The 27,738-nt window shown below is 37.2% G+C and overlaps 2 protein-coding genes across 5 annotated transcripts in view; both read left to right on the plus strand.

The window, feature by feature from the left end:
• tgs1 (trimethylguanosine synthase 1) overlaps nucleotides 1–27,565 on the plus strand; it is a 48,104-nt gene extending 20,539 nt beyond the window's left edge. For all 3 annotated transcript variants that reach the window (XM_015353542.2, XM_015353540.2, XM_015353541.2), the window contains exons 9-14: nucleotides 4,367–4,556; nucleotides 5,248–5,406; nucleotides 8,868–9,011; nucleotides 10,150–10,366; nucleotides 11,716–11,794; nucleotides 22,213–27,565. In XM_015353542.2, coding sequence (XP_015209028.2) covers nucleotides 4,367–4,556; nucleotides 5,248–5,406; nucleotides 8,868–9,011; nucleotides 10,150–10,366; nucleotides 11,716–11,794; nucleotides 22,213–22,350 — 927 coding nt within the window. In that variant the 3' untranslated portion in view covers nucleotides 22,351–27,565. The remainder of the gene's footprint in view (nucleotides 1–4,366; nucleotides 4,557–5,247; nucleotides 5,407–8,867; nucleotides 9,012–10,149; nucleotides 10,367–11,715; nucleotides 11,795–22,212) is intronic.
• The window catches only part of lyn (LYN proto-oncogene, Src family tyrosine kinase), a 34,651-nt gene continuing 34,393 nt past the window's right edge, over nucleotides 27,481–27,738 (plus strand). For both annotated transcript variants that reach the window (XM_015353536.2, XM_015353537.2), the window contains exon 1: nucleotides 27,481–27,565. The gene's annotated coding sequence lies outside the window, so the exon portion shown is untranslated. The remainder of the gene's footprint in view (nucleotides 27,566–27,738) is intronic.

Below are 27,738 nucleotides of genomic sequence, written 5' to 3' on the forward strand. Positions count from 1 at the left end.
GGTCGTATGCTGTTGGGATTACCTGGACGTCATCCAGAGCATTATTCACTGCCATTGCATATTTGGCAATGAAGAGGCTCCTTTTTACCATGAATGGAGCCGGATGCCCCAGGCATTCATTCAGACTCATACAGTATTCAGTTAATGAGGCAGTTCCACTAACAGGCCATTCATTTCACACTCAGTGCTCCGTTTCAAAACTTAATGCTTTGCTTTAGACATTACTACCTGAATGAGGAACCTTACACAGATAGGTGTATGTGTTCTGAATTCATGTGAAATTGTGTACACAGATTCAGATTCAGCTAATTGTGTATTAATTGCTCATTAAGGTTATTTTTGTGTGCCTAAATAAACTGAGGTTTGTTACAAAATAAGTTACAGCAATAAGTTTGAATACCTTGCCAATAATGACTTTTCCATTTATCATTTCATGTTAATAATCTATTTACTTCTTACTTTACTTTGCCTAATTTTTTTTTTTTGCTTTGAATGAGTGGAGTAGGTGTATATGAAACAAATGCTACTTCAGTATCATGACAGCAAGCTTTAAAGCAATAAACATGAAACATTTTACAAGGGTCTAAATACTGTTTCTAAGGCATTGTAGATTTTAAACAGATAAACAGATGATTAATCCATTTCCACCTGGTTAATGCAGCATCTTGTGATAATTTATGCAAGAGAGAAATCTAACCTAATACTGGGGAATGTTATTTTCAGACGCAGTAGATTTTAAAACTGGTGGTTATACTGTTAACTATGTTCACAAAACATTTTGCTGACATTTGCCAAGAGCTTCTTCTTTATGTTAAAAGTGTGTCTAAAGGCAGCATTTTGGAGTGAATGGATTGAAAGCTAAGTAAGCTTTTATTTCTGTGGGTCAGATTTTGTGCTATTACTGACTAAAAAACAAAACCTCTCACTCAGCATTTCTTCTTTCTATACTTAGGTTGCCACCTTTATAGTAAAAAACGTAACGGAAATACAGCTGAGGCCTTTATTAAATAAAAAACATAAGTTAAGGTGCCAGTTTGAAATTACAAATCTGCTTCATAATGGAATTTTGTGTATGCCACAGGCTACTTATTTCTTTGCAGTGGAAACAGTTGTAATCCTTATGGGGCAGTAGGAGGTGCTATGAACTTTAGACCTGAATGGCCAATCAAGTGCCACAGTGTGGAGACGGGGAACTGTGCTGTAGGAAGTGCCATCCTTCTGATGAGACATTTTAAGTTGAGGTCTTGACTTCTTGGCCGTTGAAGATCCCTTGACACAGGCTAGTCCAAAACCGTACTGTATGTCCTGGCTCTGGCCTTCCCAAAGTTCCCCCTTAATTCAGTTGTGGAAGAACATATTCACTTTTCCGCCTGCTCTAAATGTTGCTGTTGCTTGTTTCCCTTTGATATGAGATTTTGCGTGGGGTTAAAGTCAGCAGTAACTGATTTTACATGGTGAGGTTAGAGATGGTTAGCTTTGGTCTTGTTTTCTACCTTTCCTTTAAAGTTTGTAGAACAGGTCTCGATTGTTCAGATATTGACTTTGACGGTTGTGTTTCCAGACTGTTTTTACAGCGGTGGTAAGTTTCAAATACTCGCCCATTGTATTTTATCCTCCATCTTTGAAGTTGTCATAACTGACAGACAGTGCTGTACCATAAGTTCAACTACTGTCTCACAGGCTGGTTCAAACGGCTGTCCAGTCAGACAGCTAGATTCTCGTAGATTTTCACATGGAGTTCTGTAATCTGTTGGTGTATGTTTTCAAAGCTGTCTGCAGCAATCGTGACAATTATGTGGGGGTTACTGGGGTGGAATATCAGAAACATCTATACACTGTTCTGTTTGCTTTCAAAACAGATTGTTTAACCTTCGCATAAGCCTATATACACATTTTGATGAAATGTGTTAAGATTTGAAAAGGCTTTGTAGACCACTATGATCAACAAGATCATCATTTTATAAAGGATACTTTAATTTAACCGACTTGTTTTTAAGTTCTTCTGAAACATTGCGTTTTCTAAGTGTGCATGCTCCAGTAGTCTCTGGAACTCTCCTGTGATTTCTGTCAGGTAAAAGGAAATCTAGCATCTTAAATCACTGCCCTCCTGTCCCCACAGGGGGTCTTGTCTAGAAACTGTGCTTCTTGTCTCTCTCCAGCAGTGGAGCTTTCCTGGCATGAATGTGTTAGACTGCATTAGCTGTCTGTTACTGAAACCAGCTGTCAAGTGTTCATTAGAATATAGAGATTTATTTTGCAGGATTTTGTGTGCACTTCATTTCATGATTGATCTGTGTTGTTAAAGGAGCATTGTCAAACACATTTAATACATAGGCAATAATGTATTTCTTTAGGCTCATAGGTTAAAATGATACATTTTATTATAAGAATAAGATGACTTTCAGCTTTGTATCTTTACCATGCAGTCCACATATCTTTGATATTAGGAGTATGTTGACAGCAGCAGGTATGCTACCATATGGGACCTTCAGACTTGAATCCCACCAAAACGAGACAGTTACCACAGGCATTTGTATAAAGATGTCAACACCCTATAGACTTGGTGAATGACCGAAAGAAATATACTCGTGAACTAACATTAAACCATTAAATCTTTTGATTTTCAGTATATTTCACACAAATGTGAGTAACAGCATCTTGTGAGCTGGTAAACGTGCATTTGGTGGTGTTTGTTCTTTAATTTATTTTCTCCAGCCAGTCCTTACCATAAAAGGTAAGACATTCAGTCATCATTAAGTGCAAATTTGTAATCAAGAATTTGTCATTTAACCTGAACCTCAGTTTATAATACAGTCTAACCGGTGTTCTTTAGCTTTCATCACAGCTTGTAAAAATGCTTTTACTCAGTAAAAGTTTTGTGCAGTGACTGAAATTCAGCTTCTGACGGAGAAAAACCATTTGATTTTGAAGATATTGAAGATTTTTTTTTCTTACCTTAGCCGTCAAGAAACAAAAAGGCAGACAGTACCACTGTGATACTGATCTTCCTGTAGGTAGTTACAAACGTTGCAAAGTGGATTCTCAGCAGGAGAATGAATGGTTTCTAAGAAAAAAAACAGCCAATGTTTCTGCAGATTTTAAGTTTGAAAAGAAGCAGACTTTGATATTACCAATTTGGTGTAAAAGATGGAAGCACTAAACAAACTGAGCAGAATAGTTTGGTTCATGATTCATTTTGGCTACAATGAGGTAGATAAGGTAAATCATGCTAAAAATTCTCATGTCATTTGTCACCAATCTGAATTAAAAGTGGAAGCCAAGACAATGTTTTTGTTGGTGGAAAAAGATCTCTGCCTCTGTTTCTAAAATTTTTGTAAGGTGTGCAATGAATGCTATTGGGCGTGAATTTCAGTCATTCAATGCAAGGATGTCAGGATGTATGTCTGTTGTGCACATGACAGTCCTATACAACAATACGTAAGTGAGTTCTGTCATTCATCTGGACAAAATGTGGTAAGGAGCTAGGCACATGGTGTTCAGAATGCTGGTTTAATTGCACATCATCTTAAAGTCTTGGCCTGTGTAACATTGTAAATATGAACTTAAATAGCAGTTAAGTAAATTATTCTAATCAGAACTTGTTGTTCCACTGGGTATTTTCACTGCCTATATAGACAACATCTTGGGGGCCATTCTTCTTTGCACTGTTAATAGAACCATGCACACACAGACTGCTCGTTTTGGCAGATCCAGGGTTATGCTGGCCTTTTTTTTGTTAATACCCAAGCTTTCATGGACTTTATAGTCACCTATTACTAACTCAACTGAACATCTGTGTAACAGGTTACAGTCAGCGTGATCGTCGGCAATATCCTCAGCCACAAAACATCTCAGAGTTTTTGCAAGTCTTTCAGTATCATTGGAAACCTGCCCACAGACATATGAAAACTTTGGTTTGATACCTCTTGATATAAGGCATTACTAGGCATTGGTGATCATGGTATGGCCTCATGACATTGCTTACTTCACATCCAACCCATACCAGCATGGACTATGGGTGTTCCCTCTGCGTCTTTTATTCTTATGATTAACCAAGCAATATATTTGTCATGGATTTTGTGTAATCAAGCCATTATTATTCTCAGAGAATTGTGCTTATAAGGCTTCTTGGTATCTATAGGGTTTCGGTATATACAAAGTCACAACATATTACAGAGTATCCCTTGTTGTAACATATTTATGCATTGTTATTTTTCTTTGTGTGTGATTTGAATAGACAGTGTTTTAGGAATTATTTTCGGGTGGGGGAACCGTACAAAATAAAATTTTCTTCAGTTGCATAAGTATTTACATGTGTGTATTGCAAGAAAATGTCATTGTTCTTTTTATAATGTTGACTTTTCAGGTTAAGACATTTTTAAAAGAGGTTCAGGGGAGTGATGAGGCGGAAAGGTCTCTCGAGGTAGAGCTGGCTGGAAGCAGCGAGTCTGAAGAAGAGACCAGCGCAAAGACTGAAGTGACCAGATTCGAGAGAGAGCCGTCGTCGCTGGAAATACCAGCCTATCTTCTGCCTGAAGCAGATAAAGACTCAGTTGGTGAGAACATGAGTAAATAACGCCCAGTCAGGAGACAAGGGGTGTGGACCAGAGTCAGGAAGAAATATGTTGTTGGCAGGGGGTGGCTGTAAATGTACTAAAAGACTAAGGCAAGAGTATGTTGAATATGATATGAGGAGGGAGAGAGAGTGACAGAATCAAGAGAACACTGCTCAGAATATGGATTGTCTGATAAGCACGTAGATCTGGTTCCAGTTTTCTTTTATTATATGTATTAACATAAAAGATTGTTCCATTTCGGTATTATATTGATAGTGTATAAGTACGTTCTCCCTGTGTTTACATGGCTCCCAGTTTAAAGACATTCTATTATATTTATGGAAAAATGCTGAACAAATACAAAAGAGAGTGATGCATATTATATTCTGTTATTTAAGAATTACCTTGGAAGAAAGTTATGAGTTTTGCATTGGAGTTGACATCCTGCATTCCAATTTTACATGTAAATATTTGAGAGTATTTTTGGGAAAAACTACGACTACACGTATTTCAGGTGTTTTTTTTAAATACACTATTTAGTAAAGCACCCTTTGAAACGTGATTTTACAGTGCAAATGCTGAGCATGATAAGTACATGATAAATGAATATGTAGGTTGTTGGATATATAGTTGGTAGATGGGAAATATGAATTTAGCACAGAAAGATTAACGGTTGTCTTTTACCTTCCAGCGGAAAGTTCAAAGGTTTCCAGAAAAGAGAAGAAGAGGAGAAAAAAGAAGGCCCACAAAGTGCCACCTGAAATAGCAGCCAAGCCTGAACTGGCAAAATACTGGGCGCAGAGATACCGACTCTTCTCGAGGTTCGACAAGGGCATCAAGCTCGATTATGGTAAGTGGTCATCGTCTGAGTCAACTGATGACTTAGCACACAGCGTGAAGGGTATCAAACACAGAAACAAAAGAAAACATAGAAACAGATTTCAATCATGTTAATTTTGTTTGTAGTATTTAGGTTTTTGTTTGAGTCGTTGTTCTTTAAGAGTTGTTCTTCACGCTAAGAAAAACGTAGACTTCAGAGAGAATATAATGTACCTTAAAGGAAAGGAAGTGAGTGTGACCAAAAATAATGAGACGGAGCTACTGTATTTCCGACGAAATTATCACTTGAGAAGATCTGTTCATGAAGTTCTGGAAATAGACCAGTTTTGGTCTTCCATTTTTGTTTTTTTGCCAATTGTCAATTGCAACTGCAGCTGTAACCACATCCAAAACACATTTAGGAATTCCATTCTATCAGTTTACCACAAAATAACTGTTATATCCTTTTTTGGAATCTGGTCAAGTTTGTCAATTCAGTTAAACCCACTTGTCAATGAGTGTAAGAATTATATATATATGTGTGTGTGTGTGTTTATAAATATATGAAGGAGGTTAACTACCATCATGTTGATGTCAAAAGATCGAAAATGAAAAATGATGTGTCCTGTTGAAGCTTTCTGTGTATGCACAGTGATTTTGAGTTGAGAGAATCTCCTGGAAGATGTGCTGACAACAGTAAAATGATAGTCGCAACATAATTCATGTCACTGGACTCTGAAGAGTAAATCATTTGTGTGCCTTCACAAGTTGTCATTTTCCAAGTTAAAAATGTTTGTCAGGTTTTTTTTTTAAAGAGAAATATCTCTTTGCCAGCCTGTCTAAAACATGAGGTTCCATGAGGACTCAGAAGGGTGTCATCCATAAAGTGTGTTTTTTATTATATTCTCCATGTTGTTCAGTAGTGATTCATAAGTCTCCCGTATTACAAACGTTCTGTTGTAGGTATCTTTCATGCTTGCTTCAGCACTCAGCTCTGTCAAGCGATTTTCAATCTATCATCCCGTCTTCTGCCAACAGTCCTTGTAAACTCTTCTCCCTTTTCTCTTCCTCTCACATCCCTCTTCCCCCTACATCTGTCTCATCCAACAGCCTTCCGGACTTCTCCTGCTCCTAAGTCTCAGACCTCTGTAGTCACCCTCTTACCCCCCTGCTCACGCCCCACCCCGGCCTCTTTCAGCTTGTTCTGCCCTCACTACCCCCTCTGTATCTGCTCCTTCACACCCTTCTTTCAGTCACGCATCTCTTTCGTTTTTTTGCTCTGCTGCCATAAACCAACGTTTCTTGGCCGGTGTCCAGCCATTAACGGGGGAGACACAGAATTTTAGAAAAGTCGCATATAAAAACATAAAATAAAAAAAGGAATTATGAAGTATTGTTTAGATCTAGTAGTTTTGTGGAGTAACCCTTGATTTATGTACCCCCTAAGACTGTCTATTTGGGAATCACGCGTGGCAGGAGTTACATTTTCCAAGTAACAAAAGACAAAATCTCTCAAAAACTCATTTGTAGCTCTTGACCCTGCAATTATATGCTGTACCTATGCAGTACATACTGTAAACTTAAGGAAACTGATGAATACATATAATTTTAGATCTAAATACTTTATTTGAATGGTCATAAAAGAAGATGGGAGCAGTGACAAATTAAAGCAAAAGGTGAGTGTAATCACGGTGAAAGTCAGATCACAAAATTAGAAAACTACAATAGCAAAATTTCAAAATAGGCAAAACACAAACCACATCTGCCATCAACTTTCATGTGATGTATGTTCAGTACCTTCCAAAAGTATTCACTCCTACCAATGATATCCTGTATTGATGAATCACCAATGATATACTGTATCCACATTTTTGGGAAGTAAATATTTTAATCAAAACATAAATGCTCAAGATTTATGTTTACCGAACAAAGAATGATTAAAACGAGCTGGAGAGAAGGAAGTACCTCCTCTGGGATGAGCTGGCAGGTGTTGTGCTCTCAAAGGAAAGTCCAAATATAAGAGAAGAAAATAAAAGCAGATGGTACAGGTCTCGCTGGTAAATAAAAATGAGATCAGTTTCTTAGGAATTTTGTCCCTTGTAAGTCTCAGTATTTGCGCACACCTCAATTTACTGGTAGAAAATCCCATTTGGAGGTACTTTGTAAGAGCCAATAAATAAAAAAAAATCTTCTGTATAGTGACGTTCTGTGTTTTAAGTGTTGACACATACAGTTATTTGAGTGAAAGATCGGATACATGCTTTGATATATGAGTATCAGCAGAAACACATCACTCTAATAGTGACACATACATGCTCAATGATGCACTAATTGTGGTGTGCAACAGACCAGTAGATGGGGAGATTCAAGTGTGCTGCTTTGGGCAGAGTGTTGAGTCGCTACAGAAATCCACTGGCAGTGATTGATGGCAACCTGACTATACTACGCTACAGTTATCGGGCCCTGGGACCTCACCTTCTGCCCTTTCTGTGGCTCATCTTACGTGACCACATTCCAGCAGCACAGAGCACAACAGTGTTGCATAATGTGTAGCTGTGTCTTTCTTCCCCTTTCTCCTAATCACTAAAATGTATGATAAATGGTTATTCACTATCACTATCGGGATCTTTGCCTCGCCACCTACGCCCCTTTTCCATTAGTTGATAAGCAAGGGAAATAATGAATTATAAAATGCGTCTGCCCCTTTTCGTGGTAGTAAAATAAGATGTGACTGTTGCTTAGTTACATAGTCGACAGTAGTTCTGTGCAGATAGGGTTTTTTTCTGACAATTAAAATATCCTAAAGCCTTTCCCTTATTCTTCGAAATGATTCTTTAATCTTTAACAATCCATACATTTATAAGAAGATTATCTTTTGTGGATTGCTACAGCTTTTAGAACAATGTCAGCGTTACTGTTACGTTGCTGTTGAGCTTATCACAGGAAATACATTTATTGTTAAAATAGTGATGGTTCTATAAGAACCTAAAGGTCATAGGAACTATTTCCTAGAAGTAATAGATTATATTTTAGATTTGAGTAACTCCTTCTCCATATGAATCATCAGCAGACAGTACTCCTGTTGTGAAATATTGTTCCCAGGTTTGTCATTATTTTATGATTTTGACTAAACATCTATGGTTAAGTTGTGACGTGTTCAAGTTCAAACTACTGATGTTTAAGGCTAGAGAACATGTCAGTGATACCACAAAATCAAAATATTTGTATGAAGGTGAAACAAGCATCTGCAGATTCTAAACCTTGTATTCAAGGCAGCTATAATTATTTTAGAATAAAATATTTAATTTTGGTGTTCTGCCATTTTGGGAGCTCCACCATACCAATAATGATTTATACGTCTTTGAACAAAATAAATCTTCCCATTTATGTTTGGCTTGTAGCGTTGTGTGAGAAGTTGTCTATAAAAGAGGCTTCACTGAAAGGCAATTGATCATTTTTCTAAGTGTAGCTTTTTCCCCTTCTCTTCCTCAGAGGGCTGGTTTTCTGTCACTCCTGAGAAGATTGCGAAGCACATTGCTCTGCGAGTCCAAAACAGCTTCCACTCCGATGTCATTGTAGATGCTTTCTGCGGTGTAGGAGGCAATGCTATCCAGTTTGCTTTGACGGGAAAAAGAGGTACTTTTATGTGATATTTCGGCAGCACTGTACATTCAAGGGTGGATGAAAATATTTTTTTTGAAGATTTATACCATGTCCGGAATTATAAAAGAGACACAGTGCAGAAATTTAGCACCTGTTCTTCAGGAATTGTTAATGAAAATCCTTTATCAAAATGAGATGTTATATTCTTGTATCAAAATACATCATTTTAATATATTTGTACAATCACAGAGAGTGTTGTACTTTTTAATCAAGACGTTCTGTTGTTTTTCATTCTGTTATGACCCGATTTGAAATGACAGTCAAAGTGCTAGCAGGGACTCAGTTTTGCGATAGCTACTTGGACATCACACATTAGGATAGAATGTAATTGTCTTTAAATTTAGTTCTTCATTGTGCAGCGTAATGTAAAATAATGCATTACATGCCTTCTGCTGTCTCCAGCAACTTGTGGACTCACGTGTGTGTAAAGAATTTGCATTGATATAACCTAATACTGCAGTGTTATCATGGTTATTTACACAGGCATTGATGTAGGCTATACTGTATATAAGCTGAATTTCTTCTGTCATTCAGAAACATTTTTCTATCATAATGCCAGTTTTTAGGAACTGTGTATTCTTGTGTTATTTATTGGGTCCTGGGAGTATGACGTGAAATGTCTATTCCTTTTCAGATCCAGATGTTGAATTTTATTTTTATTGCCTCAATTGTTTTTCTCTGCTTTTTCATTGTAACCCAGCATGCTGTTTTTTTTTATCATGTATAAAACTATACCCCATGGCAACTTCTTAGTTTCTTTTTTCTTTTTGTTGCTGTCCAGTCAAGGCAAATGGAGTGTAAAAGGGTATATGAAAAGGTTCAGGTATATGAATTAATCAGCATGTATACCATCTATAACATATTTGAAATCTTAGGAAACGCAGTACTGTCATTAACAGTTACATTTACAATCTCGTGATTGTTGGACAGAACCTTTGTAAGCCCTAAGTAAAAATGCATCTTATCCAGTTTTAGGATTTTAAGAAAGCAGAAATGCTTATTGTTTTAAGGCATTAACAAGTCAGACCAGTATATGAGAGGTATGAACTGTTGGTAACCAACTGTCTTCGGCTTTAATGATGCACACCGGCTTGATTTGAATGTTTTACAGTTATTGCCGTTGACATCGATCCTGTTCGGATAGCCCTGGCTCAGAACAACGCAAAGGTGTATGGGGTAGCACAACAGATTGAGTTCATCCAGGGGGACTTCATGGAGCTGGCTGTGGACATAAAAGCGGATGTTGTGTTCCTCAGTCCCCCATGGGGGGGCCCAGACTACCTGACAGCTGATGTTTTTGATATTAAGACCATGATGTCTCCAGATGGATATCCTTTTATTAAGATAAAGTCCATTCTTTTAACAAAACTAAACTTCCCTTAACAAGTGCTATTTCTGAAAAGGTAGGCTGCATCTGCTATATGAAAGCTTCTTTCGGTTATGTTAAAATACAAAAAGTCTGAGAGAGGGAGCTGAAGGCTTAAATGCCTTTACCAGTGGATTTTCAGTACTATTGTTTTGCCCGGTTTTAAACATTGTCACCATTGATTTTTTTTTAAATCCTGTTCTTTGTACACAGTGTTCTTTTATATTTTTTGCTGCATTTGTTTCTTAGCAACACAATTTGCTCAACAGCATCAGATAATCTCAGTCATTTTTCTTGTTCTGCAGTCTCTTGTTCTTGTTCTCCATTTCCCATACTGCATTCCTCTAGCTGTCAGTATGTATTACAATTACTTCAGAGCGATGTAACCAGCATTCCAGTAGTTTACGACAAATGGAAATTCATCTGGCACATTAAGAATTGGCAATGCAAAGTTTGCTCTATTTTTTAAAGCAGAGTATGCATAAAAAATAAAAAATCATAGTTATTACAAAGGTTCCTTTTTTAAAAGAGACACACATAAAAAAGTGGAAAAACTCATTATGAAAAGAAACAATGAAAATCCCCTTTGTTTTCAGAGCAGGGCTTTGCTTGGTTTCATTGCTTTTTCACTTGAAAGCACTCTTTGACAGTCTAATTCTGAAGACTAAATTCAGCAGTGTTTGGCATGTATTACACTTATTTCATAGTCACCGATGTTTTGCATCTAATGTCATATAATACCTTAATCGTGACAAAGCTACTGAATGGACATAATTCCAATTGTACACTAACACATCGAACTGCAAATGTTACAGCTCTTGGAAATACATGGAAGTACATGAGGATTATCACCTTTTAATCTGTCAGTCCGCTACAAAGAAAGGATAGGTGGATAGACGCCACAAATAGCAGCTGCTGCAGTGGGCCTGCTTCATCATTCAGTGTGGATTTCCTATGTGCTGCTAGAAATAGTGTTGATCGGCTGAGATGGTGAATTCTGACTGTCAGTGACATTAAAGATTCCAGAAACCTTTTTGAAATAAGGACATATCACTCTAGTAACTTAACTATGCCCCAGTAGTATACAACAAACAACACTTATCAGTTTAAATGTACTCTTTTCCTTGTTTTGTGATTATTCTGTACATTTTATACATTTCATATAAACATTTATTCTTAGCTTACTCAATCCCCTAAGAGGAACTGCATTTTATATACCGATATATTAAGAAAGAAACATTAGAAACGAGAAGCTGCATTGCAATCCACGGTGTAAGCATGGTAAAATTGTGTTTTCCTTAACAGTTTTACTTTTGAAATTTTCAGATTGTCCAAACTGATTTCAGATAACATTGTTTATTTTCTGCCTCGAAATGCTGATTTTGACCAGGTATGTAATAACCCTTTCTGTTATTTTGTTATATTTATATGTGTTTCGTTTTTTATTTGTTGTTTACTGGGATCTGAATTCGTTTTACTTGAGAGGACAGGCAAATTCACCAGCATCGGGGGCAGCAGGTCTATGTTTTCCGAATGTTAGGAATAAATTGTTCTTTAAAAAAACAGCCAAGCCTGTCAAAACCACAAAAGAAAGCCTCACATGCAGAGTGTTCTGATTTTGTGATTTATGGAAAAACATACACTTTTGATTTATTTATACCACTGATATTTTTAAAGCTTATTTTACACATGGATGAAAGTCATGGTAAGCACCTTATCTTTACACAGAAAAAAAAAACATCAAGCTAAACGCTTTCGCAAATGTTCTGGTTTGTGTCTAAGGGTTTTTGGCCACCAGGAGGAGTTGTTTCTCCAGCTGGTTACAGTGTCAACATACACTGTAGTGCAGTATTTCGTCAGAAGAGGAAAATGGTTAAAGATTGAATATTGAGAAAAAGCTTTGACGTTTTTTATAATATGTGCTTTTACTGAAATGCTTTTAAAGCACAAAACTAACTATTTTAAAGTTGGAATGAATCCAACCAATGTGCAAAGTTTTGTAATAGAAAGGTATAACTGAGACATTTAGGAATGTTTTAGCCAGGAAAACTATAAACTGTAAATTATGTAGAGAGAATGCAATAGGTTCAGATTCTGCATTCAAACTACTACTAGAATCATAATGGAAAAAACAATAATTCATATTATTTGATATCATAATTCTGTGTGTTATGAGGAAGAAAAACATTGCACCACATACAGTGTTCTACAAACAGAAAACCATGCAAATTTGATCTCTTGTGATGCTTCTGTATAATAATGCAGGTATTTCTTGCTGGGGAGCTTTTTAAAGTTTCATTTGTTAGTGCACTCCACCTACTCTCTCTAAAGGTCAGCTTCCCTATCTTCTGTGCCATATTGTTGTTGAGATCTATCCCCAAAACAAAGCACTATACAGATCTGCAAGTTTGTGGCTTGCTGAGAACTACGCTGAAACGAAATAATAGTAATTATAATATAAAACAGGTTGGAATGACTTCTTTCTTAACAAATGCTCAAACTGTTCCATACCTAGAAAAATGTCTTTGTGCTATGTAGGTTTTGGGGCGGCACAGTAACACAGTGGTTAGCGTAGCTGCCTCGCAGCGCTGGGACCCAGTCCCTGGGGTGCTGTCTGTGTGGAGTTAGTATGTACTCCCCGTGTTGGCAAAGGTTTCCTCTAGATTTTCTGATTTCCTCTCACAGTCCAAAGACATGCTGGGAGGATTGCCTTCAGGGAAAATTGTCCATGGTGTGAGTGTACAGTTTTTGTTTTTGTGTCTGTGTGTGCCCTGTGATGGACGGGGGTCCGGTCCAGAGTGTCCTGCCTTGCGCGCTAGGCTTGCTGGGATAGGCTCCAGGCCACTGTGACCCTGGAATTTGGAAATGTGGTTATTAAACCTCAGGTGTGTGTGATGTTAAGTTATAAGGTTTTCAATTCTGTATACTCTATAATGTTAATCATCAAAATTCTTATAGGAGTCATTTTTAGATCTGTCAACATGGGAGGTGCTGGTTTTGTTGTTTAATACAATGCTGATTTTGGTGTTTAGTCTTTCTTAAGCATTTTGTAGTGCATAAAGAATTATAATAATGTAAAGGAACAAAAGAGCTTTAATTTAACAAGCTTTTTTTTGTTTTCTTCTACGTTTTACATTCTGTGACATCTCTACATACTGTACGTTGCACGTGGCTTCAGAATGAAAAGATTCAAACATTTGAAACCCATCTCTCTCCAGAGGAAGTATTTACCCTCAGTTATTATTGTCTTTTTCCTGTTGCCAATAACTAGGCCCATTCTGTTCTGCAATTTAAGGTACGGCTCGGCTTCATTACTGTACAGCTATGGGTGGTTGTAGGTGCTTCATTTCATCACATCAAGTTCAGGGAATATTATGCCGCTAAATATATCCATACCATTCATTTGATAGAAAATATAAAATGTCTCACTAATTTTACTTTGAAATAGCAAGAATGCTGTTACATTTTTTAGAAAACCAGTAAACTGTATCTGTAGCATCACAAGAATGGCTGACAAGAATTTAAGAACAAGCAAAACTGAGAACTCGTTATTGTTCTGGAACCGGAAAAATTGAAAGATCTGCAAAAAAGTCAGACTGTCAGAGGATCTTTTGGTTTTCAAAATTGAAGGAAGTGGGTAGGGAAAAAGGATCAACACGCCAGTAATATTACATTTCCAAACCATGGTTCAGTTGTGAGCCTTGGATATGACTTATTTGCAGTAGGTCTGTTTTGTGTTAGGGTATAGTATTGTTTGTGTCTCCTCTGTTGTGTATAGTGTTTTGACTGTTGCTTGTTAAAGCTCGAAAGTCTCGTTCTAAAGGCTACCCTTGAAGATTACTTTAAATAGTCGGCATCGTTTTGATCATGATAAACAAAATTTAACCCACCTGAGTTTAAGTGATAAGATGTGTTACATCTTGGTTTCAAGAAGCAATTTGTTTGAAAGAGGCTGCTGACAGCATTGTTGATATTAAACAAATATTTTTCCAGACTCATACAGTATGTAAATAAGACATTATTAATTAATTAAAAAATTAATAAATGTTGTTGTTTAGTAAGTCTAAACACCTAAATTTCAAATGTAGCGAAAATGTGATATTTTCTTGGCTGTGGAAGAATATTGCAGATCTACAGATAATTGCAATCACCCAAAATTATCCTCCAAATCAGGCTACTCCCTTTTTACGCTAGCATTATTTTGTTTCCTGTTAAATTACCATTTTAAATTAAAGGGTTTTTTAGAGACTGTCAGAACTTCCCATTGCTTCTTGCACAGTCAACTGATAAAGTCATCTGAGTTGTTGACTAAAATGTTGACTTTGAACTAATTTAACTTGTGAAGAATGTAAAGTGATATACAGTGTAGAACATAAATTCTTCAGAATGTGAGTCATTTGATTTTAACACACCTCAATGTTAGGATTCAGGGTATTCTTTCATGTGTTTTCAAAGAACTCAGATTGTCTCCTTCCTGTAAAAACAAACTTAAAACACTAAATTTTAGTCTATGGTTAACAAATATATAGACATCTTTGAAATATCATTTCTGCATTTTCTTTTTTTCTTCTTTCACATCTGTATTTTGTTGATGTGTTTTGTGAATTATACTGTATGCCCATACCTGAGTCCAATAAGTACAGACATATTTGACATATTTGGCACTGGTGTTCTGACTCAGTTTTTTTTCTTTATTTTGTAAAACTCATGCTTAATTGGATTTTAACAATGGAGATTGACTTGGCGCATCTAAGACTTTCTACTTTTTTATCCTGTTGGTCACCTTGGGTGTAGATTTTATTCTGACTTCTCTTATGATGAGAGGTTTACTTTGTGCAGTATAGTCTTTGTAATTCCATAGTCTTTAGGGGAACTATGTTTTTACCTTCACCCTTGCACTCTGGACGTTGTTGGTAATTACACTGGCAGTTGGTTTAGAGTTTTTCTTGATAGCTCTGAGTTTTTCTGTCATGAATTGCAGATGTTTTTCTTGGCCAACCTAGTCTTGGCTGATTGGTAATTATACGTATGGTTTCTTAAGTATATTAGATATAGAGCCTTATATCTGTGTTGTAATTAAATATTTTTAAATATTTTAAACCAAAAAGACACACCGGTCAGTCAATTGTCCTAATACTTTTGCTTCTTCAAAATTAAGAGATTTAAGCATTATTGATTTGTTTTATTGAGCTAAGAATAAAGTAGACCTGTATTGACTTAATTAAAAATAAAATAAGCAATGTACTCATCGTTTTTATTGTTCCTAAGAAATGATAATTAGTGGGATTCATAGGGAAAATCCCAGTTTACGCTTCAATGTCTCAATAAGTTTGGAAATTATGCAGAATGTCTACTTATTAACTTTCCTTCTCACTGTGTGGTCTACAGTCATGAAGGTTTTCCAAGGAATAGTTACATTTTCTCATAAGCGACTGCACATAGCTATCAGATAATCATTTTATTTGTGAAGTTAGATTTCTCTCGTTTTACATCATAAGGATGTCCTAAAGACATTTTTTTTTCCAATTTCCCTTATCCTTTTGGATAGTTATTGACACCTGTAACAGGATAGTGACAAATTCCCTCTGAACATCAGAGGAATTTCTGAGTGTTATCTGCACATACTTTCAGTACTGTCCATTTTCATTTAGCTCCCTAAGGGGAAAATGTTACAAAGCACATTATTAGAAAAGATGTACTTTGAAACTCTGTGATTGTTTAGTTGCCCTTAGACAGTCTGATCAAATGCAAACTGTCGTATGGTCAAATCATTCCTAAGCATTCCTAAGTTTGGTTATATTCATAAATGGCAAAGGATGCTTGAAAGTACTGATATGAAACTTACATGAAATCTGCCTTACGCGCTTTTCTCAAGGTTTTCAATCTATACAAGATGTCCTTTAAAATCCCTAAAACATCCTTGGGCTATTTTATTTCTGCAAGTACAATCAGTGCCTATAACTGCTTCAAGGAAAGTTTCACAGGCCTAGAAAGTAATGAGCAAGAAAACTGAAATATCCTGCATCTTATTCAAAGGCAAGTGTTATTTACATAGTTCTCTGATATTTATGATGCATATTATCTGCAAACATTTTAGGAAATAACTTAGGTTGTGATAATTTATGATCTACATATTATATTAAGGGAGTTCACCTTTGGCTCAGCTGGCAAGCTCCCTGTTGCATGACGGCGGAGATCCGGGTTCGAGCCCCGGCGGTGGAGCGGTGAGGGCACACGCCCTGAGAAATTCGTTACAATATTAATTTAATGGCTAGTCCTGCAATCTTGGGGCGGAGCGGTGGCTCTGTGGCTAAGGTTATGCGCCTGTGACTGGAAGGTTGCCAGTTCAAATCCCGCGGCCGGCAGAGGAATCCTACTCCGTTGGGCCCCTGAGCAAGGCCCTTAACCCTAACTGCTCCAGGGGCGCCGTACAATGGCAGACCCTGCGCTATGACACCAAGCTTCTCTCCCTGTCTGTGTCTGTGTCTCCATGGAGAAAAGCTGGGGTATGCAAAAAGACGAATTCCTAATGCAAGAAATTGTATAGGGCTAATAAAGAAACATTATTATTATTATTATTATTATTATTATTATTATTATTATTATTATTATACAGTGCGCTGCAAAAGTATTCACCCTTCTGCAAAGTTTCTACATTTTGCTATTGCTATCTGAGCTTGCAATAATGAAACTTTTAAATATGACTTTATATTTAGAATCTACACAATTCTCCAAACCTGTAAAGCTATAGATGGTGATAGTATATAATTAAATAATATTTTTAAAGAAAATCTAAAAAAAACTTTCAATTAAGTATTTAGCCCCTTTCCTACATTAATACTTAATTGGTTCAGGTACAAAAGCATAGCTCAATTGTTTCTGTGTGAATTCAATGTGGTTTAACTTGATATCAGATTAAATACATCTGTTAGTTCCCTCAGATACAGAATTCCAAGTGACAGCTCATAGAAAGATATGACAAGTCAACCATGAAGACCAAGGAGCTTTCAAAACAAATCAGGAATAAAATGGTAGAGAAGCACAGATCGTGAGATGATGACTTGTCCCCATGAGTACTTTGAAGTCCATCATTAAGGAGTGGATTGTGCATCACACCACCCACATAGTGTCTCCATCAGGCTGCCCTTCCATACCGAGCAGCTAGGCAAGCAGGAAACTGGTTAGGTTTGCAACTGGGAAGTCAAAATTGACTTTGAAAGATTTACGAACTTCTGAGTCTGATCTGATGGCCGCATGGCGACACGAAGTTGAAGGGCAGCCTGGTAGAAGATCAGGTGAACCAGTAGCTGCTAAGGCAAGTGGTGTTAGACTGTGGAGCAGGGTGTTCTCAGTAAAGTCACCTCGAATTTGAGCACTCCAAATTTAATACGCTGGGGGACTCAGTGCTCCAAAATCTAGTAGGTCATTGCCGTGTCAGACTGATGTAAGGTAAATAAAGCAGTAGAGCCATTCCAGCCAACAGGGAAAGACCGGGTGTCAGGGTTTCCACTGCTGCTTCCAATGAGGGAGCAGAGTTTGAGACAGCTGTTTGTATCCTGATGCCTGAAGTCTGTGAGTGAGGGTCCGCGGGGTGTAGACAGTGTCAAACTCAACGAAAGCTAGGAATTGGTGCATGAGTTGCTGGGATACCGTGAGCGAAGGGCTCAGTGATCCCATATTTCAACCTCGAGCATGACCCCAGAGGGGGACATACAAGCTAGTGCTGAGGAAATGAAAGAGTTGTGGCATGCTGCCAAGGGTGGTGTAGCTTGGCAGATGTGTCTCTGTGCCTGGGTAACCACGAGCAAAGAGCTCAGATGGAGTTTAGACAAATTATTTGGAAGAAACTTGATTAAAACACAGTCACCTTAAATTTTGGCATATTACCCCGGAAGGGGGCCATGTACTTTCGGAGAAGAGTACATGAAAAGAGGAAGTTAGCTCATGTTATGGCGAAAAAATGTACCCAACAGTTTGTGGTAGGCCTGTGAACGGTCTGCCTGGATCAGTTCCCTTAAGTGTAAGCTGTGCTGTGCCGTCACACTACATAGAGCTGGTCTGTATAGCTGAGTGGCTAAAAAGGACCCTTTATCAAAAAAGACTCTCCTTAAATATTCAACTGCAGACATGTGGCAGGATGTTTTATGGTCAGAGGATATGATGTCACTTTTTGGTCTAAGTGCAAAATGTTATGCCTCACACACTTCCTATATGGCACATTATACAGTACACATACACATAGAAATATGGTATATTTTTAAATGATGCCTTGGAACACTGTTGAATTATGCCATAGAATAACATATTTCCAAAGTGCTTTATTCTGTAATGCTTTATGCTGTAATTGTTAAAGTATTCCACTGAGTTTGGCATTCTTCTATAAGCAGTGTGCTTTTCATTTCTCAGTGAGACATTAGATGGGAAAGTGCTTCAAATGGTTATGCTGATACTGTTCTCTTTCATTTGAGGTAGTAATTTAAGCAATAATGTATTCCCATTTTTTCAAACATTCTGCTTTAACAGAGAACCTTACCAGGTTAAATGTTATCCCAATGACACCCTCTTCTGTGAACACTATAGTCTGTTGAAAGAGAAACAAAATTGTTGTTTTATTTTCTTCATTGAATTGCAAGCCGATTGTCTGCTGTGTTAATGGTTCCCCTTTCTGGCTGTGGTTCTGCACTGGTTCTGTATTTCTGAACTAGAATGGTGAAGGGCTAGAACAAGTTGTCTCTTTAAGTTTCACCTCCTAAATTAATGAAAAGAGGCATGACAGTGCGATTCTGTTCTGACATCAAGTCAATAATGTATTGAAAATAAGAAATGAAAGGGATTCTATATTTCTTCTGTGCAGCATTTATAATATACTGTAAATATAATACAATTAATAGTTTGTTAGAGAAATCAAGAACAGCTAAAAAATATCAGTAGGCAGTTGTAAACTCTCAAGTAAGTAGCTGCATCAGCATGCGTAGGCTGCATAGGAACAGGTAAAGGTTTGTTCCATGCTGAATAATTTTAAATCAAAATTACTCCCATTAATGCCCAGGTTTAGTTCCAACATGCTAATATTAAAATTTTGGTTTTTGATAGTTTACTTAAAATATAAAGATGCATGTCATTGTAGGACAAAGGAAATTTATATTTATACACATTTTAAAATATACAGTATAACTAGCCCATAGTTTAGAGGTGAATTAAAGTTCATCTCAAGAAAACAACTGATAATGGAATTTGCACAAAAAAATTCAAGATTAAAGCTACTGTATGTAATTTACAAAATGTCTTGTGGGAAACATTTTTTTCTTGAAATATACTATGGTTTCAGGGTTGATCACACATCTTGTTAAATATTTCCATGATAAAATGTCTGTTAATGAGAAAAGAGGAAGTTAAAAGTATAATTATGGGCTGAAAATATTGCATTTAGTTTTCAGTAGATAAGGAAAACATTATGAATGCATGCACAATATGATTACGGCACAAATATACTGTACCTTTCCTTAGTGACGGTCTATGTTGTTAACTTAGTTATGTACTGTATAAGAGCATTACTGCTATTTAAGCTTGTTTATAAGTATGTCAGATGTGCAAAACCAAGTACAAATTGCTATGAAATCACACTTCCCCACCAGAATGACTTCAGTCAAAACAGTCAAAAATATGCATAAAATATACATAGCCAGTTCAGCTAGTTCTAATGTTATATCATGTTCCACTGAAATTCATTGGGATCTTGGGATATTTTTACAAGTAAGTTTAAATAATTTGTTCTTTTCTTGAGGGCATAAAACAATTTAGTAAGAGAAACATGTGCTCTACATACAGTATGCTGTAAGTTAAGCTTAAACTAAAAGGTGACTTGCACATTTGGTTGCAAACTTTGCACAAATGTGTTCTTTTGACCTGTCTTATAATAAACGCAATGCACTTGTTACAAAATCCTACTTTGACAATAGGCTTTCAAAAAATCCCCACATCTCATAAATTTCTCAGAAATGTATATTTCTTTTTATAAAAAAATATTTGAGCAGTTGTGCTGGGAAGTTAGAGGGGCGTTCAGAGTTGTGCAAGTCACATACTTAAAACATACTGGCTATTGTACGGTTCATACACATTGAAAACAGCACATACTGTATTCTGTACTTGCAATTCAAGTGTTTGCATCATCACACCACACGTCAGTGGGGAGGAGAACAAAGTAATGAAACCAATTTAAAGAGGATTACGAGGATTATTAGGAGGGAATGATTGATAAAGGCCAGGTGGAAATTTAGCCAGGACACCAGAGTAAACACCACTACTCTTCTTGAAAAGCACATTTTTAAGTACCACAGAGAGTCAGGCCCTCTCATCTCATCATCTCATTCAGTTTTACTTCTCCTCCAAAGGACAATGCCTTTTTACAGTATAGTGTCCCCATCACTGTACTGGGGCATTAGGAGCCATACAGACTGCCCATCTACTGGCCCCACTAACACCACTTTCAGCAGCAATCTTAGCTTTCCCAGGAGGTCTCCCATCCAGGTACTGACCAGGCTCACACCTGCTGAGCTTCAGAGGGTTACTCATTTTGAGTTGCAGGGTAATACAGTATAGCTGCTGGCTAGCACCTAGAATTTCCATTCCCAATCTGATGTGTTCCACACCACAGCCTCAGATAGCCAGAAGGTTGTGGCCTTCAAAAAAGGAGCTCAGTGCTATGCAATTATGAGCCACAGGGAAAAAACTACAATCACTGGTTAATGTTATGCTGACTTCCTGGACCACCTTTGTAAAATCATCCATAAATTATGCTGTTTTATGTTGACCTACTGTATGGTTCACAAGCTACCTCACCAGTGAGGTACGTCTTAAGCAGATTAATTATTAACTTCAGCCCCAAGTACCACATTTGTTTTGACATCTGACGTCATTTCTACATGTTACAGTTTCAAGAATTCCTTGGATCCTGACATTCAGGAATGGTTGAAGAAGCCAACAGAAGAGATCTGTAGTTGAGGATCTCTGGTTTAAAACACAAATAAATCTTTAAATACCCGAGCGGCAAAACCTTCTGAATATTCCTTACACTCTGTGTAAGGGTGGTGCCATAGTGTAGTGGGTGTGCCTTTAATTGCCGGATGACTGACAGGATGTGGATTCAAGTCCTGGCTATCTAACCCTTAAGTAAGATACTTTATCCACAGTTGTTCCAGTCCTTTATATACTGTATATACTGTATAGGGACCTGCACTGCTGGGGGTCATCCCCGAGATGGACCAGCGTTCCATCCCTAGAGGAAGTCTGCTTAATCCTACCAGAAACAGGATGAGCTCTGGCGCAGAGAGCCTCTGTGATTCTGAAATGCACTTGAACTTTACTTAAGGGGGTTTCGAAAGTTGTGTTGCATAGTGTTTGCATAAGGGATTACTGTCATGTAGGGGTTGTCTTTATTTCTGCTTCAGCTGATTATCCCTAACATAAGTTGCAGTTTTAAAAATGAAGGCTCAAGTGGGGCACTGCATGTACTGCACAGGAACAAGCAGAGGTTAATGCTGTGCTGGACAACAGAAAAAAAATGTTTCAGATGCGAGCCTTAGTCAGATGTTCAACATTTGCTTTTAGTTTCACGACTTTGTGCGAAAAGCTTTCAGCAGAATCACTAAGATCTTTTTTTTTTCTCTCTGAAGAGATGCATCAGATTGGTTGATGAGCCCAATATGAGAAAAGATGTGAAGTAAAAGAAATAACTCACATTTGAGGAAATGAATGATAATGAAAGTGAAACTTTCAGTGGGATTAAATTCAATTTCTGTTCTCTTACAGATAGCTTCATTAGCAGGACCTGGTGGAAAAGTGGAAGTGGAGCAGAATTTTCTCAACAACAAGTTAAAAACCATCACTGCTTACTTTGGCAATTTGATCAGATCTGACTGTGAAGTGTCAGCTGATTATTCTACATAGGTTAAGTGCATACATGCACTGTTAATTATTAATGTGTTTATTACTTTACAATAGCCTGTTTTCTTGACAACTGTCATATATTAAGACTTAATTTTACATACATTTTTCAGAAGATGCCTACAAGTATTTTGAGAAATGTTACCAGTGTTCTTGATGAATTGTAAATATTAAACCTGTTCTGTTAAGTGCTTCAGAAGCGTTTAATATTGAAACTATCATGTATTTGTTGTGTAAAGTACCTTTTCTATAAAAGTGAATCAGTAATGCTCATGCTATATCCCATTATTGTTTTTTTTATTTTAAAGATTATTGGATTTTTGAACCCATATTCATGTACAGTATATGGTAACAAAGCTTGAATTATACTGTTGGCAGTGTTATATTTTTTTTTAGGCATATCGATCAAAGTTCCTATTAAAACATTATATTCCATAACTATTTTTGTAGATTTTCTTAATACTAGTAGTTTGTTCACTGGTGGAGTATATTTCAGTTGTCAGATGTTAACAGCTAGATTTGTTGCTACACAAAATGTTTTCATTGTACAATTTAAGGATGTGAGTTTTTGTGACTTTGGAAAAAGCACTAAGTTGGCAAAGACAAGCTTTTTCACATGTCTTTTATAAACGGATCAAAGAGACGGAAGAAAAAAAGTTATTTTTTGGGGTGTGTATAAATGTAGCACCAGAAATGGCCAACACGTTATTCCATGTTTTTAAAAAGGACTATTTCATTTTTTAGTTTTTTTTTTCCATTTGATAAAAAATCTTACATATTCAAAAACAGAAGTGTCTTAAGAATAAGCTATTGGATTCTTTTTAATTGGTTTTATTTTAAGGATCTCATCACCACTGTAAGTTTTCTACTTAAAGCAGGAGAGATGGCACAGTGGAGGAACATGAGAAACTTGGCGTTAGCACAGGCTGTGTGTGTAATATCTTCATGTTGTTTGGCAGTCCACCAGAGCTGTACGCCATTCGCAGTCATGGACATTAAGGACAGAAGCCACGTGCTACAAAGTGGATGCTTTGTGTGGATGTAGTTAGCGTGCATTGATTTTTCAACATTGTGCTTCGATGTTGCCACCTTTGTTATTTATAATCTTACCGTTTCAAATCAGCCTTTAAAGACTGAAGATTTAAGCACCTTTTTCAGGAGCATCAAGCCTGCATATTACAATGACTATTCTACTGCCAATGATGTTGTTTATTCTGGATTTGACAGGTATTATAAACCCTGCCTGACAGCAAAGAAATACAATTTCAGTGTCAGTGTCCTATCACTGGGCTTTGACTGTCAGCTCTGTGCCACCGCATAACTTGCTTGGTGTAGACGTCTGCCATCTGTAGATGTTGTACACCATTGGCTTTGCTAGCTGCCTCCACCTTCCTGCTTACTCTGTTTTTAACGTGTGTATCCAGGTTACCAAACCAGGTCGCTACAGTGAAGGTGACAACAGATTTAGTAAACATTCTGTAGAATAATGTCATTGCTGTCGTACAACTCGTTAAAAGAGCGGAGTTAAGTCAGGAAAAGCAAATGCCGTTGGTTCTTCTTACATACAGCATCCGTGTTTTCCTCAAATGTTAGTTTGTCGATGAATGTCTGACCCCCGTCTGTCTTCCAGATCCACTTTCCACCCAATCTCTGTGTGCATTGTTTTCAGACCAGTACAGGGCATAGTGCAGGCAGCCTGTTTCCTCCTCATTCCCAGCTGTTTTTCACTCTAGTCAGGGAAAGCTTCATCAAGATCGTTACTTTCTCTTCAACATGGCATAGGCTGTCAGTGGAGGCATTTAGTATTTATCATATATTTCTGGTTGCAGGTGCCATGGAGGTGGAGTGGTTAGAGTTAGTGAGTGCAGCTGAACGTACCCAATGAAGAAAAGAGAGAGGGAAGAGCAGGAGGAATTAGGAAGACTGCAAGAGACCGATGTTTAAAAGATAAGATAGGATCCCAGAGGAGATAAACCACATAAACATACACTGGTGGGCTGGCACGTGTCACACTGTGCACATTTTCTGTGCTTAGGAATGGAAAATCCATGAATGGTTTTCATGAAGGATAGAACTAGACCCCCATGTCCAGCTGGATATAGATGGTTCCATTTCTAAATAGTTTGCCTGCCTGGCAAAACAGGCTTTATTTTCTGACAGCCACATACTGTAACAGTCTTATTTATAACTTTCGTTTTGTAATTTGCAATACGTCCATCCAGAATTAGGAAGTCCGCACTTGTAATGGAAATTGTTGCTCATATGTAAATGAGATTTGCAACAGTTCACTAACATTACAACATAAGTGCATTGATGTCTTTCTTCTTTTCTATGCTGAAAAGCAGAAAGAAGATGCACAACTTTTCAGCTGTGGAGCCTTCACACCTAAAGAAGGCTCCACAGCCAAAACATCATGTTTCTTCTTTCTGCTTTTAACTGTTCATGTATATCATGTTATATCTGTTATAAACACTAGTTTTATTGAAACAGACCTTCATCAATCTGATCAACAACAAATACAAGAATGCAAGATGCGCAATAAGGCTAGACAACGTGCTGCTGATAACATTGCACGGATGACTTTGACCAGGTAACTGCTGATCAATCAGCTGATCGCAGGTGGTGTTTTTCAGATATTTGTGTCTTTTGAACCCCTCACTGCCTTTGTTTAGCACACAGTAAGTTGTTTGATCAATGGCACAGTTTGGGAAATCTGCTCAGGCATATCAGCAGAAGATATCTGGTCTCAGTTGAGCTTGTATGTTGTGTTTAATTGTATGGAACAAGCAACAAAAGAATTATTGTAAGGTGTCGGATAGGAATAACTACATATCCTGTTTTGCAACAAGCAGCAGAGCTCATGTTTGGCAGAGAGTCCAAGGCAAGTGTTCATACATGGCAAGGACATCTGTGTCCAAAACGTCCTAGCCTCAGGGAAGCATGGGCAGGTGAATGGAAGAAGCTGAATTCTACAACCCAGGCACTTCTACAAGCAGTGCCTTCTGCTAAAGACTTGTCAGCACAGCCCTGAGAAGAAGTGGCTGTGAAATTGGATAGAGAGCATGCATGGCCAATCATAGCTTCTACACTGGGCCAGAGTAACACTCCGAGAACTTATCCTATCCAGTAAAGTACATCTGCTGGAACAGACAACATCTGAGGTCTCTTAAGCAAATGAGGAAGTGATGTGATAGAAGAATCATCGGCTGCCACTTCTGTCACTGATTGATCAGGGTCTAAGCAGTCATAGAACCCCCTGTAAGCCACATCAAGAGCCTGAATCATGAGAAAGCCACTGTGTTAAAGAGAATATGAACCCAAGTGATTAACACATAGCTATATACAAGAGGCTAAAAATCCCTCAGCTGCTACGTACAGTAGGTTATCCAGTAGGATTTTTCACTGAAATTAATAATTAAAGTTACAAGTAAAGGTTAGTTCCATTCTTAAATAGAAGAGACAAGATTTTGACTGTAGAGCTGTCTTCTAGTGTGAGGAAGAGAGAAGACGGGTAGAAAGGATATAAAGCACAGGTGAACAAAAGGAAGGAGCAAATGAAAAAAATGCACAGAGCAGGTGAGGAAAAGTGTCCAAACAAACAGAGATCCGGGGGAGAGGTGACAAAATTGGAATGGATATGGCTCAAAAAGAAATCCGTCTATCATTAAAGGGGGTAGGAAGACATCCAAATTTAAGGAAAATCTTGTTTGTTTGTTTGTTTTTCCTGAAGCAGTAGTATTGAAACCCCTGTAAAAGGATACAGACAAAACGGTCAGTGAAATCATGGCCAGGACAGGTGAAATGGAGAACTATTTGGGTGGAGAGATTTTTCATCCTTACAACTCTGATGTGCTCCCTGAAACGGTTAGCAAGTTTTCTTCTTGTCTCACCGATGTAAGAGAAGCAAGAGATGCAGTAAATGAGATTACTAGATACATTTCTGAGTGATTTTGAAATGTATGGTACTGGACACACGCATATGCTGGTGATTCAACAGCTTCTGTTACAGCAAAAAAAAAAAAGGTGCCTGGTGTGGATGGTAACGGATAAATCAATATTTAAAAACGTTGTTGCTTGTTTGTTCCATACAGTGTCTGTTAATTTATTTTTAGAATTATAACTCCATCGCCTTCGCTCTCACTCCAGGAGACTCATATTACATAGAGCGCCTTCAACGTTTTTAATAAAGTAACTAAGCAAAACAGGCGGTTCGAGTTTTGTTACTCACTTCGTTAATTACCAGATTCTTGAGTTGTGTGGCAATAAATCTGAGCAGACCAGCTGACCTCTCGTCTTCGTAAGGGTTTTGTAAGGGAAGAACATATACAGTAGTTGCTTTTATGGCCTTTGGCCATTATGAGTACGTTTTCCGATTTGCGCTTTTGTTTACTCTATTTATTATATTGATTGTTCAGCTTACTTATACCTAATATAAATTTGCAGAAAAGCAAATAACAGTTTGCTGCAGCATTCCGAAAAAATAAATTAATGGGTATTTTTATAAAAAAATATCCTTTGAATTTTGGACATAAAAGCATAACACGTGTTTCCTAATTTATATAATTTATAATAGGTATTTGAATTTCCATCCATTTTACAATCCATACAAAATCCATCTAAAACCTCTCAATGCGGTATCAATATTATATCACTACAGATATGCGCCACTGGGAGAAGAAACATGAGTTTTTGTCTGATTTTGTAGAAGTCAAATTCGTGGATTTGTTGTAGCATTAAAAAAACTATTTCGTTACTTTCAGAGAGCAACGCTTTGTAATCGGTCACAGAATCCTTTTACAAATAGTATTAATAACTTGCTCCTCTAAAAAAAAAGTGCATTAATTCCTGAAATGCTTTTTTAATGGTTGGCACTTGCAACTCCAGTATTCTTGCTTTCCCCAGAAATTTTGCTTGTGTTCAAGATAACATAAAGGTCTCCAGAGACCGGACATTTGAAGAGCGCAGGGGTATTATGCAAATAAATGCTAAACATACTGAACATTGTACCAGGAAGTTGCACTAAAAACTCCCAAACCAATTCTGAAAACCAAGTTCCTCATTCTGTGTGCTAGATGTTAACAGCAGAAATTAAAACTGGACTTCATTTTTCAGAAGAATAAATGTGTAAACAGTACGCGTGAAATTCGAAAAATAGTTGATCTGCGACAATTTAAAGGCGCCAATTACTGGACAGAACAAGGATCTATAATTTACAAAAGTAAGTCAATTATTTTGTTATAGTCCTAAACAGTTACTAGTATACTAAGTTTGGTGGTAACACCATTCTGTACTCAATTCTTGACATTAAAAAAAAGATATTTTCTTTCAATAATAGTACCTGAAATTAAGGTGGTAAGAGTTCTATTTGATACAGTTTTTTAAAAACGTTAC

Source organism: Lepisosteus oculatus, chromosome 6 (assembly GCF_040954835.1).
Source record: "Lepisosteus oculatus isolate fLepOcu1 chromosome 6, fLepOcu1.hap2, whole genome shotgun sequence".
Taxonomy (NCBI): domain Eukaryota; kingdom Metazoa; phylum Chordata; class Actinopteri; order Semionotiformes; family Lepisosteidae; genus Lepisosteus; species Lepisosteus oculatus.